A 21,571-nucleotide genomic window follows, 5' to 3' on the forward strand; every position below is an offset into this window, starting at 1 on the left:
ATTATTTTTTTAAATATCAGAACCTAATCCTGCTTTTTTGTTGTTTTTTAACAATGCTTTGGTCTAGGATATGATTTATTATTTATTTACCTCATTTTTATATTTTACTTATTAATAGTTAATAATTTGTATTTATTTACAACTTTTAGATATTTTGTTTATTATATTATAAGTAAACACACCTAGTCACTGCAATATTATTATTTATTGTAAAATGTATTTTATATTGTTGCATATTTTATTAATTTAATGCTTTCATATTAATTTAATATTAATGAGCGCTGCGTTATCGTCCGGTGAAGAGATTATTGTGAAGCTAAGATTATTTTAAATTTTAAAAAAGTGTGTGTGGTTTAATTATGGGGAGGAACTAATCTTGCCATCAGTGGAAACTACGACACAAAATACTGACGGACAGAAGTTAATCCACCCGTATTCATACCGACGTTACTTCCTGTGCTAGGTTTAGCCGGGGCAGTTTGGAGACTAAAGTAGTTAAAACAGTCGAGAACAAATACGAAGAAAATTATATTATTTCAAAATAAACTATAGTAATAAGTATAATTTTATTTTAAATTTTATTGTATTTTATTGTCATGGTTGTAATGTTTGTCATCTTTCGTACGATGTTTTTTGTGTTGTCTTTGCACACCTTTTTTCCACTAGATGTGTTTATTTATATATTTCGTGATTTATTTTCTTTACTTTACCTTCTTTTTCTTATCTATTTAACTCTTTCTTTTCTATTTATTTCAATAAAAACCGGAGACACTTCCGCTGTGCTCCATGGTTGCCTCGGTAACACGAACTGTCCAATCGGCTGATTCGTTGTACGCGTGACATATTGGCCAATCAGAGCACAGTGGGCGGAGTTTTGTCGGAATGCGGGTGGGGAAAATAAGCTTTCACAGCGGACGTTCTTCCCGGTGCTCCAACATGGCGGAGCTTCAGGAGAGAAATGTCAAAAGGCAAGCTGAGCGCATGTGCCGGTAATATTACTGTAAACAGCTGAACCGGCTCTGGGACACACGCTGATCCTCTCCCAGGACAGAAATAAAGGTCAGTGTGTGTGTGTGTGTGTGTGTGTGTGTGTGTGTGTGTGTGTGTGTGTGTGTGTGAGAGAGAGAGAGAGAGAGAGAGAGAGAGAGATGCAGCTGTGGATGAAGATCAAGAATCAAGAATAAAGAAATCACTTCACTTCTTCACTAGTCCTTGCGTTGTCTTCTTCAGATTATAAGAGAAAAATCTCATGTGAGGTTATTTTATAATGGTTTTATATATATACATATATATATATATATATATATATATATATATATATATATATATATATATATATATATTATTTACAGTTTTTAGTTAATTATTGTACCAAAGGACATGCTGGTCTATTATTATTATTATTATTATTATTATTATTATTATTGTTATTATTATTGGTGGTGGTGGTACTGGTTTATAACTACACTAAATGTAAATGTGTAAATGTCCTTGATGTAGGTGACACTACTCCACATTCCAGAGTATGCTGGGGCAGTGGTGGGTTCAGGGAAGCGGTGGTTGTGGAGAAGCAGTCGTTGTAGTGAAGCGGTCGTTGTAGTGAAGCGGTGGCTTCAGGGAAGCGGTCGTTGTAGTGAAGCGGTGGCTTCAGGGAAGCGGTCGTTGTAGTGAAGCGGTGGCTTCAGGGAAGCGGTCGTTGTAGTGAAGCGGTGGCTTCAGGGAAGCGGTCGTTGTAGTGAAGCGGTCGTTGTAGTGAAGCGGTGGCTTCAGGGAAGCGGTCGTTGTAGTGAAGCGGTGGCTTCAGGGAAGCGGTCGTTGTAGTGAAGCGGTGGCTTCAGGGAAGCGGTCGTTGTAGTGAAGCGGTGGCTTCAGTGAAGTGGTGGCTTTAGTGCAGTGGTGGCTTTAGGGAACCGTTGGACATAGAGAAGCAGTGGCTTTGGTGAAGCGGTGGTTGTGGGGAAGAAGAGGTGGCTTTAGTGCAGTGGTGGCTTTAGGGAACCGTTGGCCATAGGGAAGCAGTCGTTGTAGGGAAGCGGTGGCTTTGGGGACGCGGTGGCTTCGCGGAAGTGGTGGTTTTAGGGTAGCAGTGCTCCAACATGGCGGAGCTTCAGGAGAGAAATTTCAAAAAGCGGGGGAAGCGGTGGCTGTGCAGAAGTGGTGGTTTAAGTGAAGCGTTGGCCGTAGGGAAGAAGCGTTGGCCGTAGGGAAGAAGCGGTGGCCGTAGGGAAGAAGCGGTGGCTGTAGGGAAGCGGTGGTTATAGGGAAGTGGTGGCTTTAGGGAAGCGTTGGCTGTAGGGAAGAAGCGTTGGCCGTAGGGAAGCGTTGGCCGTAGGGAAGAAGCGGTGGCTGTAGGGAAGCGTTGGCTGTAGGGAAGCGTTGGCTGTAGGGAAGCGGTGGCTTCGGGAAAGCGGTGGCTGTGCAGAAGTGGTGGTTTAAGTGAAGCGTTGGCCGTAGGGAAGAAGCGTTGGCCGTAGGGAAGAAGCGGTGGCCGTAGGGAAGAAGCGGTGGCCGTAGGGAAGAAGCGGTGGCTGTAGGGAAGCGGTGGTTATAGGGAAGTGGTGGCTTTAGGGAAGCGTTGGCTGTAGGGAAGAAGCGGTGGTTATAGGGAAGCGTTGGCTTCGGGGAAGCGGTGGCTTTAGGGCAGTGGTGGCTCGACGGTTATGGCTCTGGGTTACTCTTCAGAAGGTCGGAGGTTCAAGCCCCAGCACTGCCATGCTGCCACTGTTGGGCCCTTGAGTAAGGCCCTTAACCCTCTCTGCTCCCGGGGTGCTGTATCATGACTGAACCTGCAGCTTCAAATTACAAGCATTTCAGTGTACAATTGTCACTGACATTTTTTGCAGAAGGCAAATAAAGTTGAAACTTAAATATCTGTGTCTGTGTCATAAATACTCCACTCACCCTCGTGTGTGTGTGTGTGTGTGTGTGTGTGAGATCAGGCCGAGTCAAGGCGTGATGGTGGGGTATGACCCAAGCAGCACCGCCCTCTCTCCGGAGGACGCGGCCGTGGCCGGATCATTAGCAGGCTTTGTGACCCGCGCCATCATCAGCCCACTGGACGTGCTCAAGATCCGCTTCCAGGTAACAGCACGACTGCATTGGGGTTAGATTAGCTTTTTTGGAAGAGAACCTGAATGTCTGTGGATATTAATATGAAGTCATAATATTGATCATAGTCATTAATATTCATGAGTTATGTGCCAATAATCTGTGATATCACAATATTTGTCAGTATTCATATTAGGGACAGATTGTAGCTTAATATAACGTACCTAGGCAGCGTAAATAACGTTATTAATAAAGTGTGTGTGTGTGTGTGTGTGTAGCTGCAGGTGGAGCGCCTCTCTTCCTCCAGGCCTGAGGGGAAGTACAGCAGCATGATGCAGGCGTGGCGTTGCATTCTGGGAGAGGAGGGAATGTCTGCGTTCTGGAAAGGCCACGTCGCTGCTCAGATGCTCTCCGTCTGCTACGGAGCCGTGCAGGTGAAGTGAAGTGAAGTGTGACGATCTGAGCACGTACACATCTTTCACTAGTCTGCCATTCCATCCATTACTGCTATACAGATGAGTGCGAAAGTTTGCGCTCCCCATTGATTCCGGATAATTTACAGTTCATCTACAGATAAGAAAAATCCAAGCAGTTAAAGGGGAAATGTGTGTGATTCCTGCAACAGGATAATAATCTAAAACATAAAGCTAATTCAACATTGCAGAATGTTTGTTTTTATGTCCGTGGCCACTAGGTGGCGGACGAGGTTTCGGGTTGTCCGTGCGTCTGTCCGAGATTCTCTTTAGAGTGATATCTCACGAGCGAGTGGTTGAATGATTGATCATCTGATCAATCTAATGATTGATTAGATTCTGGAATTGATCCAATCAGAGTCAGTGTCACAGCAAGGTGTCTCATATAGTTGTCCTTCAATCACTTCCTCCCTGTTTGAAATATATTTAAAGGGTATTTCTGGAGTACAAATTAGTAACAAGAAGGACTAGACTAATAGAGTTCTACTTGTTCAAAATTATGAAAAAAAGCTGGAGTTTGAATTCTGTAATACACATCGTTAAAGGATATATATGACAATCGGAAAGGAGAGTGCAAACATTAGATTTCTTTTTAAAATTTACCATTAACATACACTATATGGCCAAAAGTATGTGCACCCCTGACCATCACACCCATATGTGGTTCTTCCCCAAAATGTTACCACAAAGTTGCTGTAGCATTACAGTTTCCCTTCAGTGGAACTAAGAGGCCCAAACCTGTTCCAGCATGACAATGCCCCCGTGCACAAAGCGAGCTCCATGAAGACATGGTGTGTGAAGGTTGGAGTGGAAGAACTCGAGTGTCCTGCTCAGAGCCCTGACCTCAACCCCACTGAACACCTTTGGGATGAACTGGAACACCGACTGAACCCCAGACCTCCTCGACATCCCAACATCAGCGCCTGATCTCACTAATGCTCTTGTAGCTGAATGAACACAAATCCCCACAGCCACGCTCCAACATCTAGTGGAAAGCTTCCCAGAAGAGTGGAGCTCATTATAACAGCAAACACAGGGGAATAAATCTGGAATGGGACGTTCAACAAGCACATATGGGTGTGATGGTCAGGGGTGCACATACTTTTGGCCATATGCTGTAAAAACATACACTATTTGTATGTTAATATATTAACTATATTAGTATATTTGATTTTTTAAAACTTTTGCACTGAATTGTAAGTCGTCCTTTATGTTAAGTGAAGTTTCATCTCTTTAATCTTCTCATTACTCTTCTGTGTGTGTGTGTGTGTGTGTGTGTGTGTGCAGTTTGCGAGTTTCCAGGCGCTCACTGAGCTCGTCCATAAGAGCACATCCTATAACAGCCAAGCGGCTGGTATTCACTTCCTGTGTGGAGGAATGGCTGCATGTTCTGCGACCGTGGCCTGCCAGCCACTCGACACACTCCGCACACGCTTCGCTGCTCAGGGAGAACCCAAGGTACCACACACACACACACACACACACACACACACACACACACACAGTGATGTGTAATCTGAAAGCAGTGTTGTCATGGACGTGTTCTCCCCGTGTGCAGGTTTACAGGAGCCTCCGTCACGCTGTGAGCACCATGTACGTCCAGGAGGGGGCGCGCACCTTCTACAGAGGCCTCACGCCCACACTGGTGGCTGTGTTCCCCTACGCCGGCCTCCAGTTCTTCAGCTACAACATCCTCAAGAAGCTGCTGGAGCGCGACGGCAGGATGTCTAAAGGTCACTGAGCATATATACCATCCGTTACCTGTGTGACTGGGGGTCGAGCTACAATTTTATAGTGACGGGGGTGGAGCTATGATTTATATAGTGACAGGGGTGGGGCTACGATATACAGTGAAAGGGGTGGAGCTACGATATATATAGTGACAGGGGTGGAGCTACAATATACAGTGAAAGGGGTGGAGCTACGATATATATAGTGACGGGGATGGAGCTACGATATACAGTGAAAGGGGTGGAGCTACGATATATATAGTGACAGGGGGTGGAGCTACGATATACAGTGGAAGGGGTGGAGCTACGATATACAGTGAAAGGGGTGGAGCTACGATATATATAGTGACAGGGGGTGGAGCTACGATATACAGTGGAAGGGGTGGAGCTACGATATATATAGTGACAGGGGGTGGAGCTACGATATACAGTGAAAGGGGTGGAGCTACGATATATATAGTGACGGGGGTGGAGCTACGATATATATAGTGACAGGGGGTGGAGCTACGATATACAGTGGAAGGGGTGGAGCTACGATATATATAGTGACAGGGGGTGGAGCTACGATATACAGTGAAAGGGGTGGAGCTATGATATACAGTGAAAGGGGTGGAGCTACGATATACAGTGAAAGGGGTGGAGCTACGATATATATAGTGACAGGGGTGGAGCTGTGATTTTTAGTGAAAGAGGTGGAGCTATGATTTAAATAGTGATGGGGGTGGAGCTATGTTTTATATAGTGAAAGGGGGTGGAGCTTGACTTGTTCCATCACAGTTACATTGTATTAGAGACACTGATTTATAACTGAATCTACATTCGCTCGGCTTTGTGATACAAGAACGTAACGCTCTTATGGCAGCCAATCAGAAACCAGTATTTTGCATAAAGTGAATTAAAAGTGAAAGAGGCGTGTCCTGCTCCCTACAGGTGGACTGCAGAGCCTCGTGAGCGGCAGCGTGGCCGGAGTCATCAGTAAAACCCTCACCTACCCCTTCGACCTGTTCAAAAAGAGACTGCAGGTGGGCGGGTTCGAGAAGGCCAGAGCGCACTTCGGACAGGTGAGACGCGTCACGCCGAAACACGGTGCTGTTGTCTGTTAGCATGTCATCACTTTCGTCATTAGCCATCAATTTTAGCAAAACTATGTTACTGCGCAAAAGTAAATCTCCGCTATGATTGGCTAACAGAAAGTTTGAGATCGTGTTTGCCTCTATAAAGCGCTTTAGAGCTATCTACTGGTAAAGCGTAGTTTTATATTTGTCCCATTAGTGTTACCATACTTCAGAACGTTATATATTAGCTTGCATTTGTAGCACCATGACGATAATTTACGCTAACACAGATACGAGGTTTCATCACCGCTCGACGCGTGTGTTTTCTGTGCAGGTCCGGACGTACCACGGATTCCTGGACTGCGTAGTGTGCATCGCTCGAGAGGAAGGACTAGCCGCCTTCTTTAAGGGTCTTTCTCCCAGTCTGATAAAGGCGGCCATGTCCACCGGCCTCACCTTCTTCTGGTACGAGTTCTTCACCAGCACCATCTCCAACCTGAGGAGGAGGAGCTGAGCAGAACGGTGCGTCAGGACGAGGGAGAAAAGCTGCTACAGGAAACAGGAAGCCGATCAGGACGTGTGTGTCAGGATTATTAGTGCTAGTCGTCTTATTTTATATTGCAGTTTTGTCATTTTTAGACCATTTGGTACTGATCTCAGGACGCTAGCTTAAAACACACACTCGGCTGTTTTTTTTTGTTTTTTTTTTCGTCTCATCATGTGTTCACTTGTAAATTGTTCCTATGACAACACACTCACTGTTTTTAAGTGGTTACATCTGAGAGAACACTGTTGCTAGGAAACTTGTGTAGTAAGACTCTTTACTATAAAGCAAGGCTAATGATTTAGCTAGCTGGTTAACAGGAAGGTGCAGTGACGTCGGAGAAATTACACAGAAATATCCGGAACGTCAACATTTACCTCAGATATGTTGGTAAATTACTAAAGAAAAAGATTTTATACCACTGAAATTACACTTATTTACACATATATAGCAAATACGTTGACTGCTAACTGAACTTAGGTTACTTCATACTGACAAATGTCAAATTTCAGTACAACTCGATTATTTCTACGATTAGTTTTTCTTGCTGTTTGCGGGGATGCCGGCTTGCTAATTAGTTAGCGTGCTCACTTTCTGGTCTTCTTCTTTCTATTTAGCTATTTTGCGAGTGCTTGCTAGTTCGAAGTCTACATTAAAGATCTGTTAGGTTCAGATCGTCCGATATCGCTACGCATCTCGTATCTAGTCAGCTGTGTAAATATGTAAGAGTGGGCGGGGTTTAAAGGTGCACTATTTAACGTCGTTGACTTTGTTTGCACTGTATACGAGGGTCAGATCGCTTGTTTGCTCTACACGCACAGATACAGTACCTCATCATTTTATATCCGTTTTTATCGACAAGATACACTTCAAACCCTGAAACTGTAACGTGAACTTTGTGTTTAACGTGATCGCCAAATATTTATACCGCAGCGTGGATCATCTCTGTACGCTAACAAGTGCCTACGGGTTTTATATTTATTTAAGTGCTGTGAGTGGATTCTAGCTCGTTTTAGGTCATTCGTTAATTTTTTTTTTATTATTATTATTAAAGTGTGCACTGGGTTAACGTTTTGTTTCCTGAGTCGTTTATAAATCCTGAAGCTACGTATTAGCAAAGATGGTTAAAGAAGGTTGTGTTTTTTTTATTATTATTATTATTATTAATATTATTGTTATTATTATTATTTAAATGAGGAACATGAAGACATAAGAATGTTCATTTTAACGTCCAATCAGCTGCCTTTAAAGTTGCTCCATGTTAGTAAAGTACCGATGATACATTTGGAAAAAGTATCGCAACATCGTATCGTCGCACCTCTCACTTTTTTATCGTTATCGTTTATTCCACACGCTACACGGTTCCCACGTCAGTCATGTGCCGATATTAAAGTGTTTATTTCATGATTATTGCCCACGTTTTGTTTTAACGTCTTCTCATCTTTCAGCATTTTCACCGGAAATGAAACTCAGCAGCGTCTCTGATCTGCCACGATCCTGAAATACACTTACGTCTTTTATTTAACATGAACAAGAACAAAGATATAAGAAATGATCTTTCTGTCCAATCAACTACATTTAAAGCTCAATGTTAAAAAAGTAATTACGATACGCATCATCATATCACAAATACTTTTTATCATTGCTTTTGTACACATATATATATATATATATATGTGTATATATATATATATATATATATATATGTATATATGTGTACAAAAGCACACACACACAATCAACGTACGCTTTAGTCATGTGCTGATATAAAAGTGTTTTATCATGATCATAAAATCATAAATCATATCATAACATTGCATAAATTTTATTACATTTTATATTTTTTATCACAATATTGTATGGTCTCATTGGTCATTGGCGATTTAGCTTCATCGTAGGTCGTTGTTAGCGCTCTGTACTCGCTTCTCCTTGCTAGCTTTTCAGCTTATAGCTTCAGTTACACTTTCGAGCTAACGCACATGACTGAACAGCTTGCTAATTAATGATACACGTGTCGCACTATGTTAGCTAGCTAGCTCACTTTACCCAAACATATGTATCTCATGCTGACTTTGAAGACACCACAGAGGAAGTGGTGATAAATATTTAAACTGTCCACAGTGACAACGTTGTACGTGTTAAACAGAACTGATTAGCGGCCCGTGTTTACACGGTTCGCCTCTTAACCACTGCGCGTCATTTTCTGAATGTATCTCTCACTTCTGTAAAAAAAAAAAAAAAAATCCTGCATGTTACTTCTTAGTGAGAAATATTTTGAGAAAATATTACTTTTTTTTTACCAAAACAATAAAACCAGTGTACTCCATGTAGTTGTGTTTTCATTCAACTTTCTCCTTGTCTCCATTTAGCATTTTTGTGTTCTGTGCACTGCTACGTTAGCTAGAACTTTCCAGATCACTGGCTAGACTAGTTTCAAGTTTGTCCCGTTACTTCAGCACATTGTCTGTATCATTTTCCTTATCAAGAAGTCCTTATATAACTTATAATAATCACTCAATTTACCAAGAGCTTTCTGATGAACCAACACCACTACTATGATGCTAATTTATGCTAGCACGGCTACAACGTTTCTAATGATGTGTAGTGTTACATCACCGTAAAATTACCGTAACTGAAAGAGTAACAGGCCTACCGTAAATACATGAACAAACAGGAACATTAATATTGGGCCAAACCTAAATTATTTTGCTTTATTGTCTGTGTTTGGCATTTGTGCTTTCTGTTTACTGCTACGTTAGCTAGCTACTTATATTCGCCTTATTTTCTGGTAAATAATGAAAATATTTGTATGGAACAACTAAAAGCAGTGCCAGTTTACATAATAAATGGTGCAGAGGTAACAAGAAATGGACAAAAAATACTATAGGCTATGGAAAATAAGAAAAAATGTCCTGGAAACGTGTAAAGATGATGCAGTTCTGTGTGTTTCCTCAGCTATAGAATGTGTACATAATAATCCACTGCAGTTTTAATAAAGAGTGGAGTTACAATAAACCCAAATATAGATGAATTTATAAATATGTTGAAGATAGATTTTAAAGCAGGAAAAAAAATATTCCCAAAAAAATTGCCACTGAGATTAATTAGTACTTTATTATTTTTTAAAATGTTTTAATGTTATAATTGTGATGTGCATCAATATTATGAATGAGAGTTTTGCACTTTATTTCTGCCTTAATGTAAATTTTCCTCTCTTGATCTTTATGAGACCTAAAAGTAGAATGATATCAGATTATATTTATCTAAATTAATAAACTAAATGAACAGCAACAACAAAAACACGTCTCACATTTGACTTGTGTAATTTGTGCCTTTTATTAACTTAAAAAATAAATCAAGTGGACCACTCAAATATCGCTCTTTCCAACTCTGCTATTTATTTAACACAAGCTCTATAGATGGTTTTAAATCCAGATTTTTTTTTTTAAATTAACTTAAATAAATACTTAAACATCCCTGCTGAGTGAGAAAAACCAATAAAAACCATCACAGAAATTCTAATGGTTTCCACTACAAACACCATTACAATCCATCAGCTAACCATTAAAACCATTAGCATTATTGGTCCTTAAAGGGAAAGGTTACTCAAAAATGAAAATATTTTATGAATAAAGACTTCGTTTTAGTTTTTTTGTGCACACAATGCATTCGTATCGCTTCATAAAATTGGGATTAAACCACTGGAGTCACATGGATTATTTTACGATGCCTTTATGAACTTTTTGAAAGTTTTGGTTGCATGGATTGTCAATGAAGGGACAGAAATCTCCCAGGTTTCATTAAAAATATCTTAATTTGTGTTCTGAAGATGAATGAAAGCCGTATGGGTTTGGAACGACATGAGGGGGAGTGACTGATGACAGAATTTTCATTTTTGGGTGAACTATCGCTTTAATGGTATCCACTAGACATAACATGCCACCAATAAAGGTAACAGATTACCAGTAGAGACCCGCAGGAACCATTAGAGTTTCCATTAAAACCAATACAATTCCCATTATAACCATTAAAACCATTACAATTCCTATCAGGACGGTATGACGTCATGACAACATGGCCGCTCAGAGGGTTAACAGTAAACAAAATAATATCACTTCACTACTTTACATGTGTTTATAGTAATATTAACTTTAAACCACTCAACATGGACGCAGTAAATCTATAACACTGACCCTTCCTTCGACATTTCACTGTTTTGAGAAAGTAAATACATCATAAACTCTTATTCACTAATGCTAGATGGCTAGCTTGTTGCTAACGAAAGCTTGAAAATAAAGCTTTTAGATAAATATTTTTTCTTTGACCTTTAATATTTTATGCATTTAGAATTTGGGCGTTATATAAATATCAATTATTATTGATTTGTTTGTTTATTTGTTATTTCCATTTTCTTTAAAGCGTTACGGTTTTGAACTCGGCATTAATGGCGGACAGGAAGTAGGGACCCTAGTTAGGGCACAAGTGCGCGGATTGGAACACAGCCTCAGTAATCCGGTAGAGAGGAAGCAAAACGTCCGGGCTCGGGGATGATGGTGTCTCACTTTTACTGATGACTGAGTAAGTTTTTTTTGTGTGTGTGTGTTTTAATTGTGTGTCTGTGTGTCTAAAACCTCAGGCAAGGAAACACTGATGCAAATATAGGCGTGAATTTTAAACAATTAAAAAAAACCCACACAGTTACCCAGTTTTTGGTGTTTGATAGATTGTTTCAGCGGTTTGTAAAGAGAAAGTTTTGTTTTTAAACTTTCCATTAGTTGATTTGGATTTTAGGACAGTACTTACAAGTTAAAGTCCCCTAATTCAACACTGTAGGCTACAAAATTTATTAAAAAAAAAAAAAAAAAAAACACGAACTGGGTGAGAAATCTGTGTATTACTCACTGTGTATTGTGTTTACGAGACACACCTTTGTAAATGATTAACTGGATTAGTGAACACACCCCTGTGTTAAATGACTGGGTTAGTGAACGCACCTCTTTGTTAAATAACTGGGTTAGTAAATACATTTCTGTGTTAAATGACTGGGTTAGTGAACGCACCCCTGCGTTAAATGACCGGGTTAGTAAACGCACCCTTGCTTTAAACGACTGGGTTAGTGAACACACCTCTGCTTTAAATGACTGGGTTAGTGAACACACCTCAGTGTTAAACGACTGGGTTAGTGAACGCACCTCTGCTTTAAATGACTGGGTTAGTGAACACACCCCTGTGTTAAACGACTGGGTTATAGAACGCACCTCAGTGTTAAACGACTGGGTTAGTGAACGCACCTCAGTGTTAAACGACTGGGTTAGTGAACACACCCCTGTGTTAAACGACTGGGTTAGTGAACACACCCCTGTGTTAAACGACTGGGTTAGTGAACGCACCTCAGTGTTAAACGACTGGGTTAGTGAACGCACCTCTGCGTTAAATGACTGGGTTAGTGAACGCACCTCAGTGTTAAACGACTGGGTTAGTGAACACACCTCTGCTTTAAATGACTGGGTTAGTGAACACACCTCTGCTTTAAATGACTGGGTTAGTGAACACACCTCTGCTTTAAATGACTGGGTTAGTGAACACACCTCTGCTTTAAATGACTGGGTTAGTGAACGCACCTCAGTGTTAAACGACTGGGTTAGTGAACACACCCCTGTGTTAAACGACTGGATTAGTGAACGCACCTCTGCTTTAAATGACTGGGTTAGTGAACGCACCTCCATATTAAACTGTATTTTGTGATCGTTTTCTCGCCTCCTGGTTTCGGCATTAGCTGGTCAAATCTCCTGCTTTATCCCTCACACACACACACACACACACACACACAGTTGATGATTGCAGCACAAACGCCACTAAGATTCTGCACTAACACTGAAACAGAGTGATAAATTCCCGGTATGAAATCTGATATCACTGTTTCACTCTGGAGCTGAATGTAACGTTTTTAGTGACTTTATCGTTTACTCTTTGGGCTTTTTAAAAACGTTGTGCACTGTGTGACTGGTATATCAGTCCAACAGTGGTTCATCTGTAGTTGGTAAATATTCCACACCCACAATACTATAGATCGCTACGTCGGTAAAGATCACTGTACTGTACACAAATGCATATGAATGTCTAGTGATAGAACTGTACTATACATTACAGAACACTAATATAGATCACTGCACATGGGTATAGATCACTTTAGATCACTGCACATCATTATAGATCACTGCACATTGTTATAGATCACTATAGATCACTGTATGTCGGTGTAGACCATCGTGCATAACTATAGATCACTATAGATCACTGCACATGGGTATAGATCACTATAGATCACTGCACATCACTATAGATCACTGCACATTGTTATAGATCACTACAGATCACTGTATGTCGGTGTAGATCATCATGCATAACTATAGATCACTGCACATGGGTATAGATCACTATAGATCACTGCACATCACTATAGATCACTGCACATTGTTATAGATCACTGTGCGTTGGTATAGATCGCTTTAGATCACTGTACATCGGTATAGATCATCGTGTATAACTATAGATCACTATAGATCAGTGCACATTGTTATAGATCACTACAGATTACTGCATGTTGGTATAGATCACTTTAGATCACTGTACATCGGTATAGATCATCGTGCATAACTATAGATCACTATAGATCACTGCACATTGTTATAGATCACTATAGATCAGTGTACATCACTATAGGTCTCTGTACATCGGTATACATCACTGTACATCACTATAGATCACTGTACATCATTGTACATTGGTATAGATCTCTATAGATCACTGTATATTGGTATAGATTACTGTACATCAATATAGATCACTGTATATCATTGTATATCACTACAGAAAACTGTACATCAGTATAGATCACTATGGAACACTGTACCTCACTATAGATCACTATATATTACTATGAATTAATATGCATCAATATACATCACTATACATAACTATAGAATACTGAACATCGCTGTAGATCACCATACATCACTATAGGACGCAGTATATCCCTACTGATCACCTGACATCCCTATAGATCACTGTATATCACAGAATGCCATTGTACATCAATATAGATCACTATATATTACTATGGATCAATGTATGTCAATATAGATCAGCATACATCACTATAAGACATTATAAATGTTTTTTCTTTACATGGCTACAGATCACTATGGATCTTTAAAGAACACAGTATATCCCATAGCTTTATTATAGATAATTATAGCTTACTATCGCCATACGTTTACAAACACAGCTATAGTGCACTTGAAGTGATGGTTTGTTATTGTTTTATGTTTTGTATTTTAAGTGTGTGTGTGTGTGCAGTGCTCAGACACTGAACACAATGGAGGACTCGTCCAAAGAAGATTACAAGATCCATTCCTTCGACCCAGAGACACAGAAACTGCTTAAAACAGCTCTTAAAGGTTAGTGCTACAGAACCCAGCCTAGCTAATGGACCTCGCTGATGTAGCTAACACCCAGTTAAGGCAAATTAAAATAGTTTTTACAATATTATCATGACGGTTTATTTATATTATTGTCTGTCAGATCCAGGTTTGGTGGATTTGGAGACGGTGTGTAACGTCATTGTGGACCAGTCGTTGAAGGATCAGGTGTTCAGCAAAGAGGCCGGACGCATGTGTTACACGATCGTCCAGGTAAACGTGTTAATTCCACTCAGAATAGTGCGAAATGAAGTAAAAAAGTATAAAATGATGATCAGTGAGTGTTAAAGATGGCATAAAGATCATCTGCGTAGTTCCATCCACATGGTCTTTATTAATAGGTACAAATTTCCATACGCAAAATAGAGTTGGATTGTGTTGTTAATGTCTACGTCATAATCGCAAAATTTAGTAGTAGTAGTAGTAGTAGTACCTAGTAGGAGGTGTTATTTTGTGACGTATGTGGCGCGTTGCCGTCATCATCGCGCCCCCTGCAGGCGGAGTTGAAGCAGATCAACAGCAGCGTGTTTCGTCGTCACCTCTTGAACCGGCTGCAACAGGAGTTCAAGAGCCGAGAGGAGATGAGGAAGAGATCCACACAGGAGTGGGTGTGTTACGTCTCCTTCATCTGTAACATCTTCGATTACCTCAAGGTGAAGCGCACGTTTTATTTTAATCATTTAAAAAAATGTATTTGTTTACTAAACAAGGTCATGTCTGTTACGTGCTAAGCGTGCGTGTGTGTGCGTGCGTGTGTGCGTGTGTGTGTGTGCGTGTGTGTGCGTGTGTGTGTGTGCGTGCGTGCGTGTGCGTGTGTGTGCGTGTGTGTGTGTTGTGTAGGTGAACAACATGCCGATGATGGCGCTGGTTCACCCGGTGTACGACTGTCTGATGAGACTCGCCCAACCAGACGCACTCAAAAACGAAGAGGAGGTCTGTTTACCCACAATCCTCTGCTTCACCCGTCATCCTTCCAGTCAGCAACATTTTAACACTTCCTGTTCGAATTGAGTGTGTGATGATGTACCGTGATTAAGAAATCTGCAATTGTTATATTGTGAATCAGGTGGACTGCCTGGTGCTGCAGCTGCATCGTATCGGTGATCAGCTGGAGAAGGCGAACGCAGAGCGCATGGACGAGCTCTTCTTCCTGCTGCGCGACGGCTTCCTGCTGCAGCACGGCCTCAGCTCGCTCGCACGCCTCCTCCTGCTCGAAATCCTCGAGTTCCGCGCCGGAGACTGGAGCCTCAGCGAAGCGGCTCAGAAGTACTACTACAGTGAACTGCACGACTGACTGCCTGACGTCTCGACCAATCAGCAGCGAGAACGCTGTTCATTCCTCCAGGCCATTTAGAAACGTGTGTTAAGACTGGACTTGTTTATTCTTCATGGGTAAAGACACAAGAAATGAACAAGCGCCTTCTACGAGTTCATTTCTGGGCTTCGTTCCAAACCTCTAAACTCAGGTACATCACGCTGAGTGTTGATTAGCATGGGAGTGGAAGAGTGGAAGAGTGTGAAAGTCTACAGGCTTCAGTAGAGTGATTTTAGGATGATGAATGACATGAGTGGGGACTGGGCCTGAAAATCAGTGTGTCTTGTTCTCTAGGGATCTAAAGATGAATTGATAAAAATGTCAATTTGCATAAAGTCATCATCATGTGGCTGTGAGTAAAACCTGACTTGAAGCATAAAGGATATGCAGTGTGTCTCAGTGATGTCATACTCGAGTTCTGGACTTTCTATCACTCGTAACTTGACTTGGAGTTTGGACTCGATTTGAGTAGAAGCGTCAGGACTTTGGATTTGACTTGGACTCGATTTGAGTAGAAGCATCAGGACTTTGGATTTGACTTGGACTCGATTTGAGTAGAAGCATCAGGACTTTGGAATTGACTTGGACTCGATTTGAGTAGTAGTCTAGGGAATTCAACTCGGTTTAAGTAGCAGCCGAGAGACTTTGGCCATGACTTAGACTTGATTCGAGTAGCAAACTAGGGGGCTTGACATGGACTTGACTTTTGAATAATAGTCTTGGGACTTTGAACTCAATTTGATTAACAGCGTATTGACTTGGACCTGACTTTCGAGCAGCAGCCTAGGCACTTTGGACTTGATGTGAGTAGCAAACTAGGGATTTTGTACTTTTGAGTAGCAGCCTTAGGACTCATGACTATTGCTTTATACTTGACTTGGACTTGACAGTAAGTTACTTGACTACAACGCTTATATTGAGAGCTTATTATTTAGCAGCAATAAGACCAAAGCAGAGATGATTTTCTGATTATTATGCTTTAAACTTGGGAGTTGAATAGGATCTCCAGCACGGTGCTAACGCAGCGACTCCGTATCATATTCCTTTTCAAAGGATTGAAAGAAAAAGAAGCTTTTATAAGTTATTGTGATGACATTAAAATAAGTTATTTATACAGGAAATACAGACCAGTCTGATCTTTTTACCCAAAATATTGGATTTTCAACTCTTCTACACTGATGTGTTTGTGAGGAGGCTGCCTGTGTAGGCTCCATCAGATAAAGTTTGTCCTGTACTGAGTTCTGGACAAATTTGGAGCAACATCGCACCGTCACAACATCATGTGCTTCTCAGTCTGAATAAAACAATGAGAAAAGAAGGAATCTCTATTGAAATACAATATGGTGATCTCATAAACCGTAACCATAACGGTTAGATGATTGTTGTGGTGTGAAACTTTGACATTTTGTTTACCAAAGTTGTAAGATTTGCCTTTAAACTCCAATAAAAATCTACACAAACTTGAAGTTTCTGATTTGCATGGAAGAAAAGCTTGGCATTCATTTTTTTTTTGTTTCTCAGAGACTATAAAATAGCATTTTAAAAAATCTTATTGAGTCTCAGTTCCTGTATCTTCATAAAATTTTGTCCATATCAACGTCACCTTCAGCTCGTCATTAAGGAATGAGACCCAGATTTCTTTAAAGCTGCTTGTGTGACAATTTTTTTGCTAAAAGTGCTGTACAAATTACTGAAAGGATGTGATTAAAAATGTTTCTTTAAAACCTTTAGTCAGGTTTTTTAGTGCTTAGATTTCCAAAAGCAGAATTCAGTTAATTTTATTGCCTTGTGTGAAACTCTTCTTCTCACCAGGGGAAAAAAAGACCAAAGAAAAGGTTTTTAATTTTAATTTATTAACTGTTATAATAGAAAAAAAACACACATTACACTTTCATATATTTAGGTTTACATTATTACATTAAACAAGCATCAGAATGACTGAGGAGTCGCAGATTAAATCTTGTGGAGTCCAAACACGTTTGTATTGTGTATCCGGTTTATTTAAGATTTTAGATCACACAGGTTCTGATGCTCCTGTGGAACTGTAGAAACACAACATAACGAGTCCAAGGCTGTGTTCCAATCCTGTCCTAAACACTACTGAAACGCAGGGTGTGTGAGGAGGAGGACCCTGAAAGCTGTTCCCTTGTTACCACCAGCGGTAGTGTGCATACGCCCGGTTGGCTTCAGCCATCTTGTGCAAGTCGTGTTTGCGTTTAATGACGTTCCCCTCGTTGTTGAAAGCAGCGAGGAGCTCCTGCGAGAGTTTCTCGTACATGTGCGTGCGCCGGTGTTTGTTGTCTCTGCACTCTGTGATCATCCATTTCATGGCCAGGAAACGGCGACGCTTATCCGTTAGAGGAACAGGAACCTGGGAGATGGTGGTGGTGGATGGTGGTGTTAGAGCATAGATCCAAAATTATTTAATAACCAAGTAACCTCTTGAAATCATAGAACAATTAACAAGTCCTAGAACAACTCTCTGAACAACTCGCAATGATCTCTGAGTGAATCCCGATGATCTCTCTAAGTGATTCTCTTAAATAACTCCTGATGATCTCTAAGTGACTTCTTGATTATCTCTCAGAGCAACTCCCAATGATTTCTCTAAGCGACTCCCTGAATGACTCCTGACGAATTCTCTAAGCGACTCCCTGAATGACTCCTGACGAATTCTCTAAGCAACTCCCTGAATGACTCCTGATGAATTCTCTAAGTGACTCCCTGAATGACTCCTGACGAATTCTCTAATCGACTCCCTGAATGACTCCTAATGAATTCTCTAAGCGACTCCCTGAATGACTCCTGACGAATTCTCTAAGCGACTCCCTGAATGACTCCTGATGAATTCTCTAAGTGACTCCCTGAATGACTCCAGGATGAATTCTCTAATCGACTCCCTGAATGACTCCTAATGAATTCTCTAAGCGACTCCCTGAATGACTCCTGACGATTTCTCTAATTGACTCCCTGAATGACTCCTAATGAATTCTCTAAACGACTCCCTGAATGACTCCTGACGAATTCTCTAAGCGACTCCCTGAATGACTCCTGACGAATTCTCTAAGCGACTCCCTGAATGACTCCTGACGAATTCTCTAAGCGACTCCCTGTATGACTCCTGACGATTTCTCTAAGCGACTCCCTGAATGACTCCTGACGATTTCTCTAAGCGACTCCCTGAATGACTCCTGAAGAATTCTCTAATCGACTCCCTGAATGACTCCTGACGATTTCTCTAAGCGACTCCCTGAATGACTCCTGACGAATTCTCTAAGCGACTCCCTGAGAAACTTGGTCCTGGAGAAACGTTGTTTCGTTTCACTATGTACTTGTATATGGCTGAAATGACAATAAACTCCACTTGAAACTTGAATGACTCCTGATGAATTCTCTAAGCGACTCCCTGAATGACTCCTGAAGAATTCTCTAAGCGACTCCCTGAATGACTCCTGAAGAATTCTCTAAGGGACTCCTTGATGATTTCTCTAAGCGACTCTTTGGCTCAAAATGGAATTACAGGAACATTTTGAAAACTGAAGCTCACATAGCCATTTCTAAAACATAGCACGGTGCAGTTTAAACATTACTGATCACTGTTAAAGGTTAAATGTTGAGCAGATTAATGTTTTTGACCCACCTGGTAGTTCCTGCCTCCTTTCTGAATGCTGGCCAGGCCGATGATGGGTTTGCAGTTCTCTATGGCCTGGTGGAAGATGGCGTACGGGTTACACTCGATCGTCTCCTTCTCGGCTGTCGGAGCGCGGTGGTACTTCTCCACCTGCCTCCTCTTGATCATCTCCAGAGTCTGAGGAGGAAAGACACATGAAAGAGCTATCTGTTCAGAAAAAAACCCTTCCTTGATGTATTTAATGAGTAGAAACTTCTAGTCCAGTCACGTACCTGTGTCATGATTCCTCGTGCCAGGACCTTGTTGCCATCTTGCATGATCGTGTTGACGAACTTGCTGTTGAGCAACAAGAACTGATATTAGAACCCAAATCAGAACCGGAAGCAGTTTAATGAAGCAGAGTAAAGTCATACGCGAGTGACGACCTGATCATTGGATCATCGAACGGCGAGCTGGTGGCGCTGGACTTGGCTGCTTTGATGGGTCTCAGAGTTTTCAGCTCCTTTTCCTCCTTCTGCTCAGGGCTGAGCTCTGACTCGGGGATGGAGTAGACTTCCTTACGAGGCTCAGGTTCTAGGTAGTACGGGTTATACCGAGTCCACCGAACCGGACACAACCTGAACAGGACACACAGAAATACTATATTACAACAACTATATCACACAAGGCTGCAGTATGCAAATGAGCACTGCAACAATATGAAGGATTTACTGAAAATTATCTGCAAAGTATCTCAATTAAACATTAAACATTGTATGCATGTTTGTGTTTTGTTTTTTAACTAGTTTTGATACATCATGGCATGCTAACCGTGACACACACACACACACACACGCATATATATATATATATATATATATATATATATATATATATATATATGTATAGCAGGGCATTTCCAGATTTGTCCAGGTCTAATAAATACAAACAAGCTTTAACCACACATGTTTAATAAAAGATCTGCATTCACTGTATGACACAATGTCTGGAATAATCTGAAATAATCTAGTCTTTTCATTTCTCAGTATCTTCATATTCAAATCCACTGCTTTATTATTATTATTATTATTATTATTATTATAATAAATATGATTGTAACATCACGTGCAGTTTGTGTGAGCTGCGAGGACGTCAGAGGTTATGACGTGTTTCTTAAATGTTCACTTATAAATAAAATAAACGCGTTATTTAGCACTGCACAACCCCTGTAGACGCGCGAATAATCTGTTTTAATAATAACATGAGATGTAAAAACCTACAGAACAGGAATAATGTTTTATTTACCGGGGAGTCCAAGGCGCTAACAGCTTCGCGATGGAGGCCGCCATGTTGAAAACTGCGATTCAGAAGGACCCCATGTGTGGTGTTCGATAATACTGCCTGATTAAAACCACACACACACACACACACACACACACACACACACACACACACACACACACACACTTTGACACTGAGTAATTTTACAAGCTTTAAAATATCAGAAAGTAAAGTTAAATTACAAACATGACACTTTATTTTCCTGTAGCTGTTTAAATCTGACTTCTAACGAGATTAAATAAGTATTTCTGTACAAGTTCACTACCTGGTGCGCTAATTCTTCTCCCTACACAAGTGCACTACACGGGCTGTGTTCATTTTCAATACACAAGTGCACTACATGGGCTGTGTTTATTTTCAACACACAAGTGCACTACACAAGTGCACTACACGGGCTGTGTTTATTTTCAACACACAAGTGCACTACACAAGTGCACTACATGGGCTGTGTTTATTTTCCCTACACAAGTGCACTACACAGGCTGTGTTTATTTTCCCTACACAAGTGCACTACACAAGTGCACTACATGGGCTGTGTTTATTTTCAACACACAAGTGCACTACACGAGCTGTGTTCATTTTCAATACACAAGTGCACTACACAAGCTGTGTTCATTTTCCCTACACAAGCGCACTACACAGGCTGTGTTCATTTTCACTACACAAGTGCACTACACGGGCTGTGTTTATTTTCACTACACAAGTGCACTACACGGGCTGTGTTTATTTTCCCTACACAAGTGCACTACACGGGCTGTGTTTATTTTGTGTTTATTATTCCTATACACATACACTATATGGAGATAATGTAGATATTATACAGTAAACAGTAGTGTAGTATAGCGTATATTATCTATAATGTAGTGTCATTACACCACCTAGAGGTGAGATATGCAAAAATAAACAAACAAACAAAAAACCTTATGCAGCAATACAATGACCAATTCTATTAGAGAATGTCAGATTTAATAAAA

General features: G+C 40.8%; 3 protein-coding genes across 6 annotated transcripts; 2 read left to right on the plus strand and 1 right to left on the minus strand.

The window, feature by feature from the left end:
- Positions 1-899: 899 nt before the first annotated feature.
- slc25a19 (solute carrier family 25 member 19) lies at positions 900-7,919 on the plus strand. Of its 2 annotated transcripts, none has more exons than XM_034301815.2 (7): positions 900-1,059; positions 2,940-3,081; positions 3,327-3,482; positions 4,809-4,979; positions 5,080-5,254; positions 6,182-6,312; positions 6,641-7,919. In XM_034301815.2, the coding sequence occupies exons 2-7, from the start codon at positions 2,956-2,958 to the stop codon at positions 6,818-6,820; spliced, it is 939 nt and encodes a 312-aa protein (XP_034157706.2). In that variant the 5' UTR covers positions 900-1,059; positions 2,940-2,955; the 3' UTR covers positions 6,821-7,919. The 2 variants fall into 2 exon arrangements, with proteins under 2 accessions (XP_034157706.2, XP_053087538.1); XM_053231563.1 differs by lacking the exon at positions 900-1,059 and adding an exon at positions 1,102-1,251.
- A 3,010-nt stretch (positions 7,920-10,929) lies between these two features.
- On the plus strand, positions 10,930-17,112 carry mif4gdb (MIF4G domain containing b). 3 transcript variants are annotated; one of them, XM_053231554.1, is made up of 7 exons: positions 10,930-11,074; positions 11,270-11,428; positions 14,195-14,310; positions 14,435-14,544; positions 14,829-14,984; positions 15,172-15,307; positions 15,398-15,580. In XM_053231554.1, exons 2-7 carry the CDS (start codon positions 11,421-11,423, stop codon positions 15,433-15,435), a joined length of 564 nt encoding a protein of 187 aa, XP_053087529.1. In that variant the 5' UTR covers positions 10,930-11,074; positions 11,270-11,420; the 3' UTR covers positions 15,436-15,580. The 3 variants fall into 3 exon arrangements, with proteins under 3 accessions (XP_053087529.1, XP_053087528.1, XP_026765937.3); XM_053231553.1 differs by having other exon boundaries at positions 10,934-11,074; positions 14,193-14,310; positions 15,172-15,264; positions 15,398-17,112; XM_026910136.3 differs by having other exon boundaries at positions 10,936-11,074; positions 14,210-14,310; positions 15,172-15,264; positions 15,398-17,112.
- Positions 17,113-17,480: 368 nt separating this feature from the next.
- mrps7 (mitochondrial ribosomal protein S7) lies at positions 17,481-20,657 on the minus strand. Its single transcript, XM_026910199.3, has 5 exons — positions 20,562-20,657; positions 19,703-19,894; positions 19,550-19,613; positions 19,287-19,454; positions 17,481-18,017 (listed from the first exon to the last, which is right to left on the minus strand). The coding sequence occupies exons 1-5, from the start codon at positions 20,603-20,605 to the stop codon at positions 17,796-17,798; spliced, it is 690 nt and encodes a 229-aa protein (XP_026766000.1). The 5' UTR covers positions 20,606-20,657; the 3' UTR covers positions 17,481-17,795.
- Positions 20,658-21,571: the final 914 nt, after the last annotated feature.

This window comes from Pangasianodon hypophthalmus, chromosome 29, assembly GCF_027358585.1.
Source record: "Pangasianodon hypophthalmus isolate fPanHyp1 chromosome 29, fPanHyp1.pri, whole genome shotgun sequence".
NCBI lineage: Eukaryota > Metazoa > Chordata > Actinopteri > Siluriformes > Pangasiidae > Pangasianodon > Pangasianodon hypophthalmus.